We start from the raw sequence: 16658 nt of genomic DNA on the forward strand, positions 1-16658 counted from the left end.
GGTGCAAACACTGCAGGTCTCGGGAGAGATTTGGCAGGACAAAACCACAGTGGAGACACTTCACCACGTGTGCTCATCTCACCTGGTAACCTTTAGGCGTAATTGTCAGTCTGTTTTACAAATGGGGGAGCAGTGGAGCCCAGGGAGGGGGGCGGACAGTGAGGGCTGAGGTGGGGAGACCACTTCCAGATGTTTCCCAGGACGCCCCCACCCCTTCCCCGCTCTGTGTGTCTCACTCCCCAGCGCCACCCCGGCCCACGAACAGCGAAACTGGCAGGGCCGGGAACCTGTCGAGCCGCGGCGGAGGCGGCCCGGGTATTTATAGACGCGAGGAGATTCCCTCTGCGCCCCAGCCCAACTGGCAAGAGCGGGCGGGGCCTCTCCCGGCGCCCCCCCCCGCGCAGACTCCGCCCCGGCCGACGCCCGCTCCCCACGTGGCCGCCGGCGGGCGGGGCTGGGCGGTGCCTCTTCTTCCTCCCGCGCGCCCAGCGGAGCCGGAGCCCTAGCGGTGCGGAGCCCAGCAGTGGGCCGGCAGTCCGCGGCTCCTGACCCGACGCGGACCGAGCGCTGGCCTGATATACCCGCCCTCCGCCGCCGTCCCCTCCCGGTAAGTCGGCTACCTCTGGGCCGGCCAGGAGCCGCGGGGAAACTGAGTCCGGGCCATGGGGGCGCTTGGGGTCGGGGAGTGGGGTTGGGGGAGCGGCGTGTGCGCCCGGGGTGGCGCCCAGCAGCCCCGCGCCCAGGGCGGCGGGATCCCGGCTCCCAGGCGGGGACCCTGAGGCGCCCCGGCCCCGACGGTTCGCGCCCCACCCCGGACTGCCGGCCCCGGTGCGGAGACGCCGCCCGAGCGCGCGCTGCCCTCGAGTGGTGGGGCCGAGGGTCGGCCGGGCCTCTGCCCTGTCCGGTGCCGGCAGAATTTACCCGCCTCGCGGCTGCTACATCCTGACTATGAATCAGCCACAGTTGGGGAAATAAACTTCAACTTCAAGTGGCACCACAGGCATGCGGCGGCCTGCGGCCCCGCCTGGGCTGCTGGGTCTGTAGCCGCAGCCGCCTGGATGCAGGTGGGCGCACACGGGGCCCTGGCACCCCCATAGGCAGGCCTTGGGGGAGCGAGCCCCCGTCACTACTCCGGGTTCCTCCAGAATGGGGCTGGTAGTCTGGCCCTGTGCTGCTCCGGTCCCACTCCTGGGCCCCTTTCCTGGGGAGGAACCCGGGTGACCGTAGCCTCAGGAGGGAATCCGTGCTTCCACCAACACTGGCTGCTCCTGGGGAGACACGTAGGGAGACTTGTCTGTCTGGCCTCCTGAGCCTCTGTGACCCACGGCCCCAGGCTGCATGGTGGCCAGCCTCAGTTGTGACCGCAGCTTTAGTGCCCCACCCCAGCTGGACACACACACCAGGAGTCAGAGCACCTAAGGTGGCCATGACCCTGCCCCAGCTGGGAATCAGGAACAAGGCCAGAGGTCAGGCACAGCCACGAAGGAGCTGGAGTTGGGAAGTCCCCTCCCCACCAGCCCCGCCCCCTTCTCCCTCTGGCAGTGAGAACCGACCAGGACTCCGGCCTTCTCTGGGCCTCAGTCTCCCCACCTGCACCCTGAAGGGTGGGGACAGTTGCTCAGGCGTGAACCTCCTCTGTCGCCCAGCGGTGAGGGAGTTGGGGACCCAGAACAAAGCCCCAGACCCCGTCATGGTGCTTCCCAGGGTGGGGGGCTTTGGGTAGTGCTCGCTGCAGCCCTCTTGTGGCAGCTGTGGGTGGGCGTCTGGCTCCAGGTCTGGAGTCTGAGACTTTACACTGTCCCCACTCCTCTCCAGGCCGGCATCAACTTTCTGCTCAAAGGGCCAGGTTGGTGCGGTAGGCCCGTCCCGACCACTGCCCAGGCCCACGCTCCCGTCTCTTCCACAAGAGTTCCCGGCCCCCAGCTCGGGGCTGACAGGTCATCGGGGCGGGTGGGCAGGCGGAGGGGGCACTGCCGGGGGGCGTGAACCCAGGTGACCAGGTGGGGCCGCCCCTCCCGTGACCCATCCAGGCCTCAAGTCCTTTGAGGCTCCGCTCCTTGGCGGCAAAGAGTTAACCGTCGGGTGGGGGCCCCCGCTTTGTGGAGGTGCTGACAGGCTGTCGGAGCTAATTGCACATACCTCACATTTGGGACCTGGAAGCTGTACCCTGAATAGATTCCAGTTGCCTTTCGTCAAAGTGCAGTTGTTTTCCAGGTTGGAAAAGTCAGTGGTTTGTGGAACTGCAGGAGGGATGGATGGTAACTGGTTGATGATAGGCCGCCGCCCTGGGTGCAGGTGTGACCAGCTGGCCTGGCCTGGACCCTGGCGGGGGGCTTTCCCTGAAGTGAGCTCGAGCCCCTGGCTTGTGAGGGCACCCAGAGGAGGAACCCAGAGGCGAGGTCCCCCCACGGTCTGAGGGTCTGTGGGCTGAATGAATGAAGGAGAGGAGGGCCAAGTGAACCAGCCTGCTGCGTTCCCACTGTGATCTCTGACCCTCACGCCGTCCTGGGTAAGGGTGGGTCTTGGGATTCTTGTCTGTTTCACGGGGAAGAGGAGACTGAGACACGGGGTGGTTCGGGGACAGAACCGGTGCTGTGCTCCTGGCAAGAGATGTCTGTGAAGTCCCTGCTGTGTGCGTCAGGCTCATGGCTCCCCTCGCCGCTGTGGTAGCCGGAGCGTGGCATCCACCACGCTGGGCGTGCGGGACGTGCTGCCCTGGGGGCCAGGGGAGAACTGGCCGGCCCCTGGGGAGCACTTGGAGGCCAGGGCTGTCCCCCCGCCCCTTATCACCACCGCAGTTCCCACAGGAAGAGCAAGCACGTGGGTGCAGCAGCCTCTGGGTTCCAGGCCTGATGCCCTAGGAGTTAGGAGAGCTTTGTCCTGGCCAAGCAGCGCCCCCTGCCCCTGGCCCCCAATGCGGGGAGGGGGTGCCGGCCCACCCTCAGGGCACCCACCCGTGTGAGTGCAGAGCAGAGCAGCCAACGCGGACGGACAGCTGCCCTGGAGCCTGGGAGCCGCCGGCCCATCAGGGCGGTGGACCCTCCTGGCAGTGGCCGGGGGCGGGAGGGGCGGAAGCAGTCGCAGGTGGGTGACTGACGAAAAGGCCCCTCTCCCTGAGCTGTCTGAAGCAGAAGGGCAAGGGCCAAGGCCGCTTTCTTCTTCCGCCTGCCCGGCCGGCCCCATCACAGCCCTCTGCCCCGCTGCAGCTTTCCCAGCTGCACCTCCCGGGTGCCCTGGGCAGCGGCCCCTGCTCACAGGCTGCCAGAGCATCCTCAGCGCCCCCCCATCCCGTGAGCTGGGCCCAGGGGGAAGGGAGGGGGAGGGCAGACTGGAGGACCACCGGCTCCCAGGAGGTTGTGCCTGGGCCCACCCTCTCGGGAAGGTGGAGGCCTCCCTGGGAAGGGGTGCAAGGCCAGCGCTGCTGGAGGCCCGGCTGGCCTGGGCCACTGAGCGAAGCCCTGCATGGGTGGGAGGCGCACGCCTGGGGAGGTGGAGGCTGTTTCTGCTTCCTGTTTTGCAGGTGGTGCCACCGAGGCCTAGCATCGAAGGGGAGCGCTGCGGCTAGAGGGTGCAGTGGGTCAGGGGCGAGGGGCGGGGCCGCGCGGCCCACGCTGGCCGCATCACAGCCCTGGGCCGTGGTTTCCCTGCGTGTCCTCTGAGACCCCGCTCGGCTGTGTGAGCAGAGGCCGACCCCAGCCCCCGCTGCGCCACACGGCGCTGGTTCCCCCACTCCACACGCGTCACGGTCCCCGCAGACCCAGCTGGCGGGGCAGGGGCTTCTCCATCCCTGAGCTTGACCGTGGTCCTCGCCAAGTGCTGGTGGATGTGGGCGTGGGGGCCAGCATGGGCCCTGCCCAGCTGGGTGAGAGGGCCTCGGTCTCCCCGTCCGGCCTGGTCCCGGTCCTCTGGGGCCCTGGGATGTGGCCTCGGTGTGCAGCCTGCCTCTCCCACCATCCATGTCCCCGAGCCCGCGTCCCCATTTTTGCTCCAAGTATGTACAGCTCGGCACTGCCTCCTGCGCACTGCCGCCGGGAAACAGACATCTGCTCTTCACCCAGCCCCAGGGTGGGGCGGGGGTGCTGCCCGCCCCCCTTCCCGCCTGGCTCCGCCGCCCCACGTGCACAGGCGTGAGTGGCCTGAGAACGCCAGCCCCGTGTGCCCAGATCGGATGCTGCCCGCTTTGGGGACATCCATGGCCCCTGCCTGGTGTTTCCAGGCTATCGACGCAGGGGCCGGGCCGGGCCGTGCAGCTGGAGGCAGAGCAGTCGGGGCCGCCTGTGGCAGGTGGCAGAGCGATGGGAGGGACGGCCGGGACGAAGGCCCAGGGGTAGGACCTAGGAGGGCGCCTCCGAGAGGAGTAGGGGAGCCGCCTGGGAGGGGCCTTACTGGCCAGGCCCGGCGCCTGTGCAAACGGTACTGGCCCAGCCGACCCACGGTCCCTGGACAACATTCTGGCCATTCTGTAGATGAGAAAACCAAGTCCAGGATGGGCCTGGCCCCTCGGTGCCCAGCAAGGAACAGCACACAGCGTCTTGTGCCCGATGCTCAGGATCCCACTTACCCGGTAGGGCCGGGCTCCTGGCACTGGCTCTGGGGTGGCTGGCCCAGGGGTGCTGAGCGGGACTGGAGAAGAGGCATGCTCCATTCCAGCTCAGTGTCGGCCACGGCAGCCTGGCCGAGGCGACGTCACGCACGGTGGACTGGTAGGCAGCGGGGCGCAGCACTTCCTGGCAGCTACGGGCCCACTTTGCAGGTGGCATCCGTGGATCTGTTGGCAGACTGGGGTGGGGAGGTGGCACGAACATGCTCATCCCTGTGTGAGGACAGAATCCAGGGCCCAGCAGGTCCTGTGTGTTGCCCAAGGGACACGGCCAGTCAGCGGCAGAGCCTGGCCTCAGCTAGAACTTGAGCTGTCCCCTGCCCCCAGGCCCTGGCTGCAGCCCTTGGCAGTGCCAGGCTGTGCAGGCTGGGCCCCTCCCTGCCAGTCTGCTGCTTTGTTCTCCCTACTCTGGGCAGGCAGCCTGGAATGGGGACGTAGGACAGGCGGGGAAGGGCGATCAGGGCCTGAAGCTGGCCTACCCCTTTCCTTCCCTGGACACCAAGGGTCCTCCTCCCTGCTGGGAGAGGCCTTTCCTGAGGGCAGCAGGGGGCCGGGGGGAGGGACACGGGGCTTCCTGGAGGAGGCTGCTCTGAGCTCTGTCTGGTCTTGGGGGAGAGAACCCATGCAGAGGGGACGCTGGTGGCGAGACTGAGGTCTGCGTGCGGCCCAGCGGAGCCCTGCAGGTGGAAGCTGTGGCCAGACGCCGCCTTGCCACCCACGGGGCCACCAAGTTCCTCACCCTCGCTCACTCCCTGACCGCAGGTCTGCACCCATCACTTTCCTCAAGTGTTCGTTGTCAGAGCTGACTCACCGCCAGAAGGCGGCAGTGGCCTCTGTCACCGTTGGCCCCTGAGCCGGTCCCCTCCCTCCTGGCCTGGGATCCCCCAGAACCTGGACCAGAGCCCTGAGACTGGCAGAGGTGGCCAGGCCCTCTGGGCGCTCCCCATTGGCTTTGCTTGGGTGCAGCTGGGGAGGCCGAGGCCCAGAGACCAGGTGACAGCAGGAGGCGAGGACAGACCCGGTTCCTGTGAGCCTTCAGGGCAGTTGGAAGCAAAAGCTTGGCTTCCCGGTGTGGGTACCTCCACCCTTCCTGTCCTCTCCCTGCATCCGAGCTGGCTCATCCCCAGGGAACAGGGCTCCCAGATCACCCCCAGCCCCTTACCAGAAGCCCAGACACCCACAATGCCCAGCTCAGGGCTGCATTGCAGGGACCCTCCTTCCAATGAGCCCAGGGTAGGGCGGCACCACCTGCCCCAGCTCCGGCTGGCTTTTCCTGTTCACCCGAGTCAGTTCCCTGCACCAGGACCCTCCCTGTGCGGCTCCCACCAGCTTCTGCTCCTAACAAGGAGGGTGTGAGCAGGCCACGTCGGTCGTGACCCCAACCTGGTCCAGATCCTTGGGAACGGTGGGCCACCCGGGCCCCCGGCCCTTCTCCACTAACTAACCGTACAGAAGACCCAGCTCCCAGGTCCGTCCCTTCACCCCTGGTGACCCGAGCTGGGGGTGGACCTGCTCGAAGCCCAGCTCCCTCTGTGAGATGCTGCTGGTCTCCTTCTGTCATTTTGCTTGCTCTGTCCCTTTATAATTATGAAAACGACCGTATTCACCGTGGATGCATCATCTCTTAGCGTTCGGCACGTGTCTTGTGCGACACGTCACATTTCACGTGGCTGGAATCCCACACAGTGCGCCTGGCACCCCGGTTGTCACCTCTGGGTTTTAATTTGGTGCTGCCGCGAATGTCTTGGCGCCCACCCACCTCCCAGCGGGCCGCTCTGTCCCGCTGCTGGATGCAGTGAGGGCTCCAGAGGCAGGGGCCTCACACCCCATCCTGGAGACGGCAGGTGGGGCGGGCAGGAGGGCTCCTTGGACGGGAGACGGGCCAGGGACCCGTGAGGACCCTGCGCACTCCACGCCCGGGTACGGGCAGGCGATGGGCGGATGCGCAGTTCCTTCCCGGGGGCCCACTGTGCACCGGACCCCCTGCCTGGGATGAGCCCATGGGAGGTGACCCACACAATTGAGTTGAGGCACCCTGTGGGCTCGGGGCCTGGTGAAAGTGACACAGGAGCCGAGATTCTGGAAAGGAGGGGTAACGGGGTCACAGCAGGGCAGCCTGAGCTCCCCCTCCTACCCGGCAGGGCCCGGGCTGCCCCTGAGCTCCAGGAGCTGCCAGGCAGTGGAAAAATCTGGGTTCTTGTAGGAGCTAAAAATAGTGTGGCAGCCCCTGCCTTCCAGTTCCGGAACCCCCCTCCTGCCGTTTTACGCCCACCCCGGGGGAAGACGAGCTAACTCTTTGCACCCGCCCCCGCCCTCGCTGGCTGTGGGCCCAGAAGCACCCCAGCCCGTTTGCTGATGCTGGCAGGGCTACCCCAAAGCTGTCTCCCCAGCCTCAGGCAGCCAGTCCCCCTCACCGGCACCTTCCTTAGCCCTGGCCCCCGCTCCGGCCCCAGAGCCCCTCCTCCGCCAGCCCTTGCAGGGACTGAGGAACAGAAGGCCTCACCCACCTCCACAAGGTGCCAAGTACTTACCCCGAGTCTGGGCTTCCCCACCCTACCACGCTGCTCAAAGTCCGATGGATCCGTGCAGGGCCTCCCAGCGGCCGTGCCCAGGACACAGCTCAGTGCCCAGTGCCTGCCTGGACCAGCTCGCCCTCTCTGGCTCAGTTTCTCCATCTGCAGGGGCTGGTCTGGGAGGCCAGCTTTGACCCTGCCCCCGCCATACACACGCACTCAGTTTGATGACTGCCAAGCAGGGGCGGTGGCTTCCCGAGAGTGCACAGCTGCCCAGGCATGAGGGTGCCCAGGTGGAGGTGCCAGCATCACTGTGTCAGGCTGGCCAGGTGCAGGAGGAGAGCCAGATGGGTGTCTGACGAAGTGGCATCTGTGTGGGCTGGGCGAGTGCCCATGAGCGGGACACCCGGATCATTGGGCTGACCCTGGGAAAGCTCAGAGGGAGACCCTACCTTCTGGAGTCCCCGTCCGAAGGGGAAGGCATGACCCAGTCCAAGTGGAAACTCCACGTTAATGGAAGGAAAAGGGTGAACGTTAAGGATCCACGGGCAACATCCCACTAATGGCAGAGCCTCAGGGTCTCTCTCTGCAAAGGGTCACTGCCCCTGTAGTTTTGGTGCAGGGGTGGGGCGGACTGCTTGGAGGACAGATGGGGGTGCTTCAGTTGCCAAGGGACGGGGGCTGGCCTGAGCCACTTGAACTTGAACCCCTGGGAGCCCCACGTGGTCGTGCTCTTCTTAAGCCTGCTGTGCTGGCTGCATAAATCGGTCTGCCATTCCAAATTCCTGTGCTGGCCCTCCTCTGGGCAGGCTGGCCACACCCCTCATCTGGGGTGGGGGGCACCCCCCGCAGAACTGGGAACACATTCCTGAGCTTGGGGCCCCGCCCTGACTAGACTACACTGGGTTGGTCCCCTTGGCCCCGCCAGGTCTCGGCGCCTGGACTGGCTGCGCGGTGGGCCAGGGCTGAGCGGGGCCCGAGGGCAGAGAGGCAGGCATCCACGGACAGGATGACAAGAGCCGGGAGAGCCCTGCGCGCTTGCTCTGCCCACCGGATGCAGCTTCTACACGGAAACCCGCTGCAGCCCTCTGAGACACTTCACAGATGGAGAACAGAGGGGCAGAGTAACTTCCCTGGGCGCACAGCCGGTGAGCCCAGGAAGGAGGCAGCAGCCTTCCACCACGCTCCCTCCCACGCAGCGTCCCGGGTGTTGTCAGGAAGGGCCGTCCCCACAGCCTGTGCCCCTGAGAGCAGTAAAGGTTGACTTCCTCCGGTGCTCGCTTTGGAAGTGCTCAGCCACCGCGCGGACGGGAACAGGCAAAGGCTGTTTATTCCAATCTGCTGCAGCCAGGGAGTTGTCTGCTGGCTGGTTACTACAGACATAGAATGTTAGATACACACATACCCATCTACACGCGTGTTATATAATATATGTTAATACACTGAAATATTTTCTGTGTACAGAAAGCTTCTTTACAGGAAAAAGGGGGCCTCGGTCATGATGGGGGCTGCGGGACTGGGAAGCTGGACGGCCCATAAGACGCGGGGCGTCCACATGGCTGGGGGCACATCCGGTTTTACCCAGTTGGTCCTCAGTTGGAAGCGAGGACAAAAATAGTGGAAGCCATGGGTTACTGATCAAGTCCCGGCCGTGGGGGGATGTCACAGGGCGGTTGTAGGGCTTCCTGGGCTGTCGCTAGAGATGGAGGTCTGACTTCCTGCAGGTCTGGCGCGGAGGGAGCAGGCTGCTTCCTGCGCTGGTTCCTGGGATGGTGGCTGCAGCCGTGGCTCAGAGTTCCGTGTTTATATACGGTCTGGTCGTGGTCCATTTATGTATTCAGTCTTTATCCTGAAAAGCAGTTGGAACATTTCTAGGAGGATGTCCTTGGCCCAGGGCCTGACGGCCCTGGATGATGTTGGGCACCCTGGTGGGCATCACGGAGGGAGAGAAGCCGCCCCACCTAAGCCTCTGGGTCACTAGCTGAGCTTGCTCTCCCAGCTGGATGCCCTGTGCTCACTGGGCCGCGGCCAGCCGAGCCCTGCGCACCTTCGCTGCCCCACGCGGCACCTGGGGCAGAGCTCGGTGCCAGGGCACGTGGCATAGGACCCTTCGTGGACGGGTGGCGGGCAGGGCTGGTCCCCTGCCTTGCTTCCGCTCCCGCAGACCCAGGGCTCCCGTGTGGGGGGTCTTTCAGGACAGCAAGCCTGTGGGCCCGGGAATTGGGTGTGTACTGGGAGGGTGGGGCAGCACCGGGAAGGGTGGTTCTGGTGACATGGGCTGCCTGCATCCAGGGACCCCTGGGACTCTTGGCTGGCGAGGACACTTGGAGGCCAGAGTGCTGGCCTGGGAGAGTTCGCGCTCTGTCCACTCAGCCTGTGCCAAGCAGCCAGGGACTCGGGCCAGTGGAGGCGGGGCGGGAAGGGAGGGTCGGTTCTGGGTCCTCCTTAAGCGGCAGCACCCACGGCGGGTGGCAGTGTGTGCGGAGGTCCGTCTGCCGTGCTCTCCGTGGTGCTGGTGGGAGCGGCCCCCTCCCCTCCACTGAGAGGCTGCCTGGGAGGGATCAGGGCCACGGCTGGTGCCGGGCAGTTCAGTGGTCAGCAGTGATGAGAAGCCAGGAGAGTGTGAAGGGCAGCCAGTGGCAAGGGCCAGAATCGATGGGCCGAGGCAGCCGGAAGGTCCTGAGAATCTGGGTGAGTGCCTGGGGGTCTGAGGCGGCCGGGCCTGGGAGGGTGCAGTCACGGGGCAGGCCCCGGCTTCTCCAGCCGGCCTGGCCCAGCACAGAACCCAGGCCGTGGGGGCCCCTGGGGGAGGGCTGAGGGGCACCCCACAGGCCCCTCGCCTCCCACCCCTCAGGATGCTGCCAGCAGCCCGACGCTGGTGCAGATGAGGGAACAGGCTCGGCCAGGGGCTGCTGGGAGCGGCAGAGCTGGGGGCACTTGGGGGTCAGCCCCCTCTCCCCCCGGCCAGGCTGCTTCCTGGAAGGACCCCATGGGTCCCGCAGGGCAGGTGGGCAGGGGGAGGATGAAGGGTGGGGGGAGGGTGCTGGACTCCTGTTGCGGACCCCCTGCAGACAGAGGAGGGGCGAGGATGCCCAAGACCCTCACCCAGGCGGAGGGGGAGCAGGACCTCCGAGAGAGACAGCAGCGAGCACTGGGGCCGCGAGCCCCGCCGGGGACAGGCCCCTGGGCTCCTGGCCCCGTTCAGCCTGTCTCCTGTGACCTCAGGTGGCCCCGCGGGTCTCCCTTCTAAGTTACCAGGGCCAGCAGCCCTTAGGGTGGCACTGCACTGGACATCCAGCATCTCGAGGCCTCAGGCCGCCCTCCGGGCTCCGACCTCAGCTCCGCCACCTCCATCTCTGGGGCCATGGGCATGTGATCTGGCTTCCCTGGGTGCTGCCTCCGTGTCCCCTCCTGTGAAGTGGGGGCGTACTGTGCCCGCCTGCCGGGTGGTGGGAGGCCAGGGGTCGGGGTGGGCAGTGCTGGCACCAGGCCCTGGGCATGAGGCACGGTGGTGTTTCCGTGCCCTGCCCCGAGGCCTCCCTCCACGCTGCCCTTCTCACACGCTAAATATAAGACCCAAGCCATACATGGTCGCAGAAGAGCCTGGACTGCCCCTGATCTCTGGGGGCCGGTCCCAGGGTCTGTGGTCGGGGACAGCATCACAGCCCAGGGCCCCAGGGAGGGGCCTCAGTGGGTGTGGTGATGACACAGAAGCACAGCCCACCTGCCCCGCTGTTCCGTTTTCGGAAGGGCACGTCTGGGGGTCATTCTGGGCTGGGCCACCCCTCGGCCTCCGGGGGATGTTCTCTGGGCCGCGATCATACCTCCTGCAGCTGCGTCCGGGTCAGTCTCCGAGAGCCACAGGCCTGGGGGGCGCTGGTCTTCCACTGCACGCAGACGGACAGAGCGAGGCCCACAGAAACTGGGGCCTGGCAGGGCTGCTCCCCACAGGGCCCTGGCCTTGCCCCGAATTGGGTGGGCGGTGGACATGACCCTCGAGTCAGCCCCCCTCCCCAGGCACATTCCCGATGCTGTGGGCGGGCTAGAAATGACCAGGGTCTGGAACTGTCCCCGCCCACCCTATTGTCCCCATCTGATTCTGCCCACTGGGCAGGGGAAGCACCCTGGGGGCCAGATAAGGGAGCCCCGGAGACCCCATTTTTGCTGCCTGATCACCGCTGGGTCAGTGGTATTCCTGCCAGTGTAGCCTTCTGGGGTCCTGGTGCCTTCAGTGAGGACAGCGGTGCTGCCTCCTTGGTTGCCATGATGATGGAGACCGGGATGGGTATAAGCAGAGCCTGGCACAGGGGAAGCCCGTGGGCAGTGGCAGCCCTGGTGGGATGAGGGTTTGCCAGTAGTGTGTCCCCAGGGCGGGCCTGGGCATCAGCAAGGAACGCAGCGGGTCCCCAGTTGGCAGGTGGAGGCCTGGAGCAGGGGACGTTGCCTCCACTGACCAGCCAGGGGCCGAGCTGGGCTGTGGCTCTCCTCCGGGCCCGGGGCCGGGCTCCGGGCTGACACCCCTCTCCTCTGGCCCCGCAGTTCAGCAAGATGTCGGTGAAGGAGGGCGCGCAGCGCAAGTGGGCAGCGCTGAAGGAGAAGCTGGGGCCTCAGGACTCGGACCCCACGGAGGCCAACCTGGAGAGCGCTGAGCCCGAGCTGTGCATCCGGCTGCTGCAGGTGCCCTCCGTGGTCAACTACTCGGGGCTGCGCAAGCGGCTGGAGAGCAGCGACGGGGGCTGGATGGTGCAGTTCCTGGAGCAGAGCGGCCTGGACCTCCTGCTCGAGGCCCTGGCGCGCCTGTCGGGCCGCGGCGTGGCCCGCATCGCCGACGCCCTGCTGCAGCTCACCTGCATCAGCTGCGTGCGTGCCGTCATGAACTCCCAGGAGGGCATCCAGTACATCCTCAGCAACCAGGCCTACGTGCGCCAGCTCTCCCAGGGTGAGGCTCCGGGCTGGGAAAGGCGGTGGGAGGGCCGGGGCCCAGGAAGAAGGAGCTTGGCCCGGCAGCCAGGGAGGACTTCCTGGAGGAGGAACCAGTTTCCCATCGTCCCAAGTCTGAAGCCTCCAGGTCACCTTGGAGCCGTGATCCTCTACCAGCTGCGCCTAGTTGCCCCCTCTGTTCTGTGCCTTTGCCCTGCTTTTCCACCTAGCCCTGTGCTAGTTTGGGCCCTGCCCCCTCCCCGGTCTCTGGCCTCTGGGCCCCTGTCCACACCGTGGCAGCTGGAGTCACCTGGGTCAGAAACACACGTCCACCTGAGGGGCCCGCTTCCACTCTGCCGGGCTCCGAGCTCCTCGGCCTCAGCCCTTCAGGTCTGCGGCCCCTGCCAATGGCCTCGTCCTCCACCGCCACCCCCCTCCCTGCCCCCATCCCTGCTCTGGCCACCTGGGGCTTCTCCTTCCCCAGCTGCCGGTGCCCCCCGTCTCCACCCCCCGCTCAGTCTGCTGTGCCCTCGTGTGCCTGCCAAGTCCTGCCTGCCCTTCAAGTTCTGGCTCACTGTCACCTCTTTTAGGAAGTCTCCCCGGACTGCAGCCAACTTAGTCCTCAGCCCTTGGGAGAGACCGCGAGCGGCCCTTGGTGAACAGTGGTCACTGCGTGCTCTTTGCCTACCAGGCTGTGCTGCTCCCACGATGCTCGGGGCTCCGGGGCTGCAGGGCCTGTGTGGGCGAGCGAACCAGAGACCACCCGGCCCAGGCCCGGCTGTTGCTATCTATAGAGTCCTTTGTGCCTTAGTCTCAGCAGGGCCGGCCGAGAGACACCCCCAAAACTCTCCCAGCTCCGGGAATGCAGTGGGAGGCAGGGGTACATGGGGACAAGCAGGCATCGCAGGCTGTGTCTGCTGTAAACACAGTTGGTCTAAGTTTGGAGAAAACACGGGCTTAGCCCTGGGAGGGCTGCCAATGTTGGCCTTGGGCCCGGAGCCCACAGGGGCCCCCTTAGACCTGAGGGCCAGCTGGAGTCGACCCCGGGTGACTGGGTCCGTGCCTGCCTCCACACCCCTCCCCGTGGTCCCGAGGACGGTCAGCGCGTCTGGAGAGGCCAGTGCCTGATGTGGGCGGTGGGCTGATACAGAGCACCCCTGGCCTCTGCCAGCCGGGCACTTGGCAGCTAAAGTGTGGGAGCCCAGGATGGGCGGTGGGCACAGGTGGGGGAAGGGCGGGAGGAGGAGAAGCCCGGGCTGGGGGTCGGTGGGCCCCTCTGAGAGGCCCCCTGCCCTTGGCAGCTCTGGACACATCCAACGTGATGGTCAAGAAGCAGGTGCTGGAGCTGCTAGCGGCCCTGTGCGTCTACTCGCCCGAGGGCCACGCCCTGACCTTGGACGCCCTGGACCATTACAAGGTGAGCGGTGGGTGGCTGGCGCCTGGGTGGGGCTTGGGGGCACACTGACCCCTGTCCACCCTGCAGACGGTGTGCAGCCAGCAGTACCGCTTCAGCGTCATCATGAATGAGCTCTCGGACAGTGACAACGTGCCCTATGTGGCCACCCTGCTCAGCGTGGTCAACGCCATCATCCTGGGCCCCGAGGACGTCCGTGCCCGCGCCCAGCTGCGCAGCGAGTTCATCGGTAACCCCGCCCGGACCTCCGCCACTGGGGCCCTGGCCGCCCAGCCCGCGCTGCCCCCTTCTGGGGAGACGCCCCGTGCCCTCCACTCCAGGGCCCCAGAGGCAGGCTCTCCGTGGGCCCAGGAGTCCTCCTGCCCCCACCTGCTCCCTTCGGTGGACCGAGGGCCTCAGGACCCCTGGACATTAGCCCTGGAAGGCTCTCTGTGCAAGGCTGCCGGGCAGTGGAGGGAGGCGGGTCCTCTGGCGTTCAGTTCCAGCCCTGCTGGCTGTGCCAGGGACCGTTTACTGGGGACCACTGTGCGTCCAGTGTGGTCTCCCCCGAGAGCCCCATATCCCCAGTGTCCCGAGGGAATGGGCGGGGTGCTTTGGGTGGTAGGAGTGAGCCCAGGGAAAGGGTGGAGATGCAGGTGTCAAAGGTGCGGGTGGCCCAGGGGTGGGCTGCCCGAGCCGCAGCCTCTGGGACTCACCGCACCCGTCCGTTCCCAGGCCTGCAGCTACTGGACGTTCTGACGCGGCTGCGGTGAGTCCCCACTCCGCTCCCCAGAGCCAGGCCCCCCTTCCCCCTGGGTCCCAAGCAGCGCCTCCAGATGGGCAGGGAGGGGGCTTCCTGGAGTGGCCCCAGCAGGCCCACCGCTCCTGGGGCCAGGTCCCAGGGAGAACCCAGCTAGCCATTCCTAGCGCTGCTGGACAGGCCACTGAGCAGAATTTCCCACCCAGGGCCTTGGGAGCTGCCCCGAGAAACTAAGTTACCAGGTACGGCACAGGACGCCCAGTTAAACTGGATCGTACGTAGACAGCAGATCGCTCTGTTAGTATAAGTACGTCCCACGTGTCGCACGATATACTTGTGCTAAATATCGTTCAGTGTTTACCTAAAATTCAAATTTAAATGGACATCTAGAAACCCGTGTAGCTGAGAACCCCATCCCAGGCCTTATCAGAACCACTGTCCAGGGTGGGGCCTCCACCGCCAGGGAAGTGGGCAGGGCGCGACCCCAGCAGTAGGAGCCCCAGCTGGTGCGACTGGTGCTACGCCAGCCTCCGCCAGAAGTCTGCTGGGCGCTGAGGGGGCGGTTCGTTGCCCAGGCTGAGGACGGGCCTGTGCTGGGCTCGGTGAACACACAGCACCCCGCTCAGGCCAGAGCCCCACGCCTGCTCGCAGAGGCCGGGGGGACCCTTCGGGGGCAGCCTTGGTGCCGCCCTCCAGCACCCAGAGGAGGGCCTGCCCCCCCTTCCATGCCCCCCGCGGCACGGCCCCTCCGTCCGTCCCTGCGAGTGTGAGAACTCGCGCTTCCTGTCCCGAGGGGCGCGGAGCTGACCGGAGAGGCCGGCTGCCCCTGGCTACGGCGGCCACCTGCAGGCCACGGGCCCTGCTCAGGGGTGTGTGCGCACCTGTCGGGGGCAGGGAGGCTGGGGGAGCAGCCTGCTGAAGGGAGGCCAAGGCCGAGGATGAAGAGGAGCTGCTGCGGGTCTTCGGGGGCGTCGACGTCAGCAGCCACCAGGAGGTCTTCTCCTCCCTCTTCCACAAGGTGGGCCGGGCAGACAGCCCCTCCTGGGACTGTCTGGGGGAGGGGCCGGTGGGCCCAGGGCTGGAAGGGGCCTCTTGTCCTGCCCTGGTCATACCCTGCCCTGCTGGGGCCGGCGGGAGCCACATCCAGAGCTGAGAGGCCTGGGGGGCTGGAGAGAGGCAGAGGCTGGAGCCCGCTGCCCGGGGCTGGGTCTGGGCTGTCTCTGGCCAGAGCCAGGGCCACAGGACCCAGGAGGACAGGCTGGCTGCGCTGTCCTGGGCCCAGCCCACCGGCCACCGTGAGGGGTACCCAGGGGACTTCGGGACCAGCGAGTCGGGGCGCTGGGTTCTGCCAGCTCAGCCGCTCCCTTCACCGAACCCAGCAGCTCTCAGCCAGGGCCCAGCGTCCCCGGGGGCATCCAGAAACATCTGGAGACATCTGGGGTTGCCATAACTGAGCACGGGTGCGACTGGCTCCGAGTGGGTGGAGGCCAGGGATGCTGCCGCACGTCCCACAGTGCGCGGACCGCCCGCACGCTCACCTGACCCCAGGTGTCCCCGGACCGCCCCGCACGCTCACCTGACCCCAGGTGTCCCCGGACCGCCCCGCACGCTCACCTGACCCCAGGTGTCCCCGGACCACCCCGCACGCTCACCTGGCCCCAGGTGTCCCCGGACCGCCCCGCACGCTCACCTGGCCCCAGGTGTCACCGGCGTGCCCGTCAGGGAACCCTGACTCAGGCACATCGCCAGGGCCCCCGTGGGGCACAGAGGGGTGACAGGGTGGACGCTCCTGGGGAGGCGATGGCTGTGACCCGTACTCCTTGCCCACCCCGCCCAGGTGAGCTGCTCCCCGGTGTCCGCCCACCTGTTGTCTGTGCTGCAGGGCCTCCTGCATCTGGAGCCCACCCTCCGCTCCAGCCAGCTGCTCTGGGAGGCCCTGGAGAGCCTGGTGAACCGGGCCGTGCTCCTGGCCAGTGACAGTGAGTGGGTGGGATGGAGTGCGGGCAGGGGCCCTGTGCCCTTAGCCCCTGCCCGCGTCCACCTCCCTGACCCCAGCCTGGTGGGCACACTGGGTTCTTAGCCTGTGGGGGGAGGGGGCCAGCCTCGGTCCTTGACCCGCCCCTGCCCGAGGGAGGGGGCTGCACCTTTCTGGATGCACCCTACCCTGACCTGGATGTTCCCACCCCAGCCCAGGAGTGCACCCTGGAGGAGATGGTCGAGCGGCTCCTGTCCATCAAGGGGCGGCCCCGCCCTCACTCCCTGGACAAGGCCCACAAGGGTGTCCAGGTCAACCTCGGCCAGAGTCGAAGGGGCAGCTCCCCGCAAAACACCGGTGCCCCGACGGTGGGTGTCGGGGGCCAGCAGCCAGCAGCAGCCCTCGCCGGCCTGCACGTTGCCAGCGTCCAGGGCGAGAGTGGCAGGATGGGGCCACAGCCCACAGCCCCGGAGCAGCTGGAGCCCACCCCGCCCCCA

The 16658-nt window shown here is 66.8% G+C and overlaps 1 protein-coding gene across 1 annotated transcript; it reads left to right on the forward strand.

Moving 5' to 3' along the window:
* The first annotated feature begins 494 nt into the window (after nucleotides 1-494).
* Nucleotides 495-14210, forward strand: LOC112409309 (inverted formin-2-like). Its single transcript, XM_024759318.1, has 5 exons — nucleotides 495-607; nucleotides 11653-12052; nucleotides 13335-13450; nucleotides 13517-13676; nucleotides 14162-14210. The coding sequence occupies exons 2-5, from the start codon at nucleotides 11662-11664 to the stop codon at nucleotides 14197-14199; spliced, it is 705 nt and encodes a 234-aa protein (XP_024615086.1). The 5' UTR covers nucleotides 495-607; nucleotides 11653-11661; the 3' UTR covers nucleotides 14200-14210.
* Nucleotides 14211-16658: the final 2448 nt, after the last annotated feature.

The sequence above is a fragment of the Neophocaena asiaeorientalis genome, unplaced genomic scaffold, assembly GCF_003031525.2.
Source record: "Neophocaena asiaeorientalis asiaeorientalis breed wild unplaced genomic scaffold, Neophocaena_asiaeorientalis_V1.1 scaffold476, whole genome shotgun sequence".
Taxonomy (NCBI): domain Eukaryota; kingdom Metazoa; phylum Chordata; class Mammalia; order Artiodactyla; family Phocoenidae; genus Neophocaena; species Neophocaena asiaeorientalis.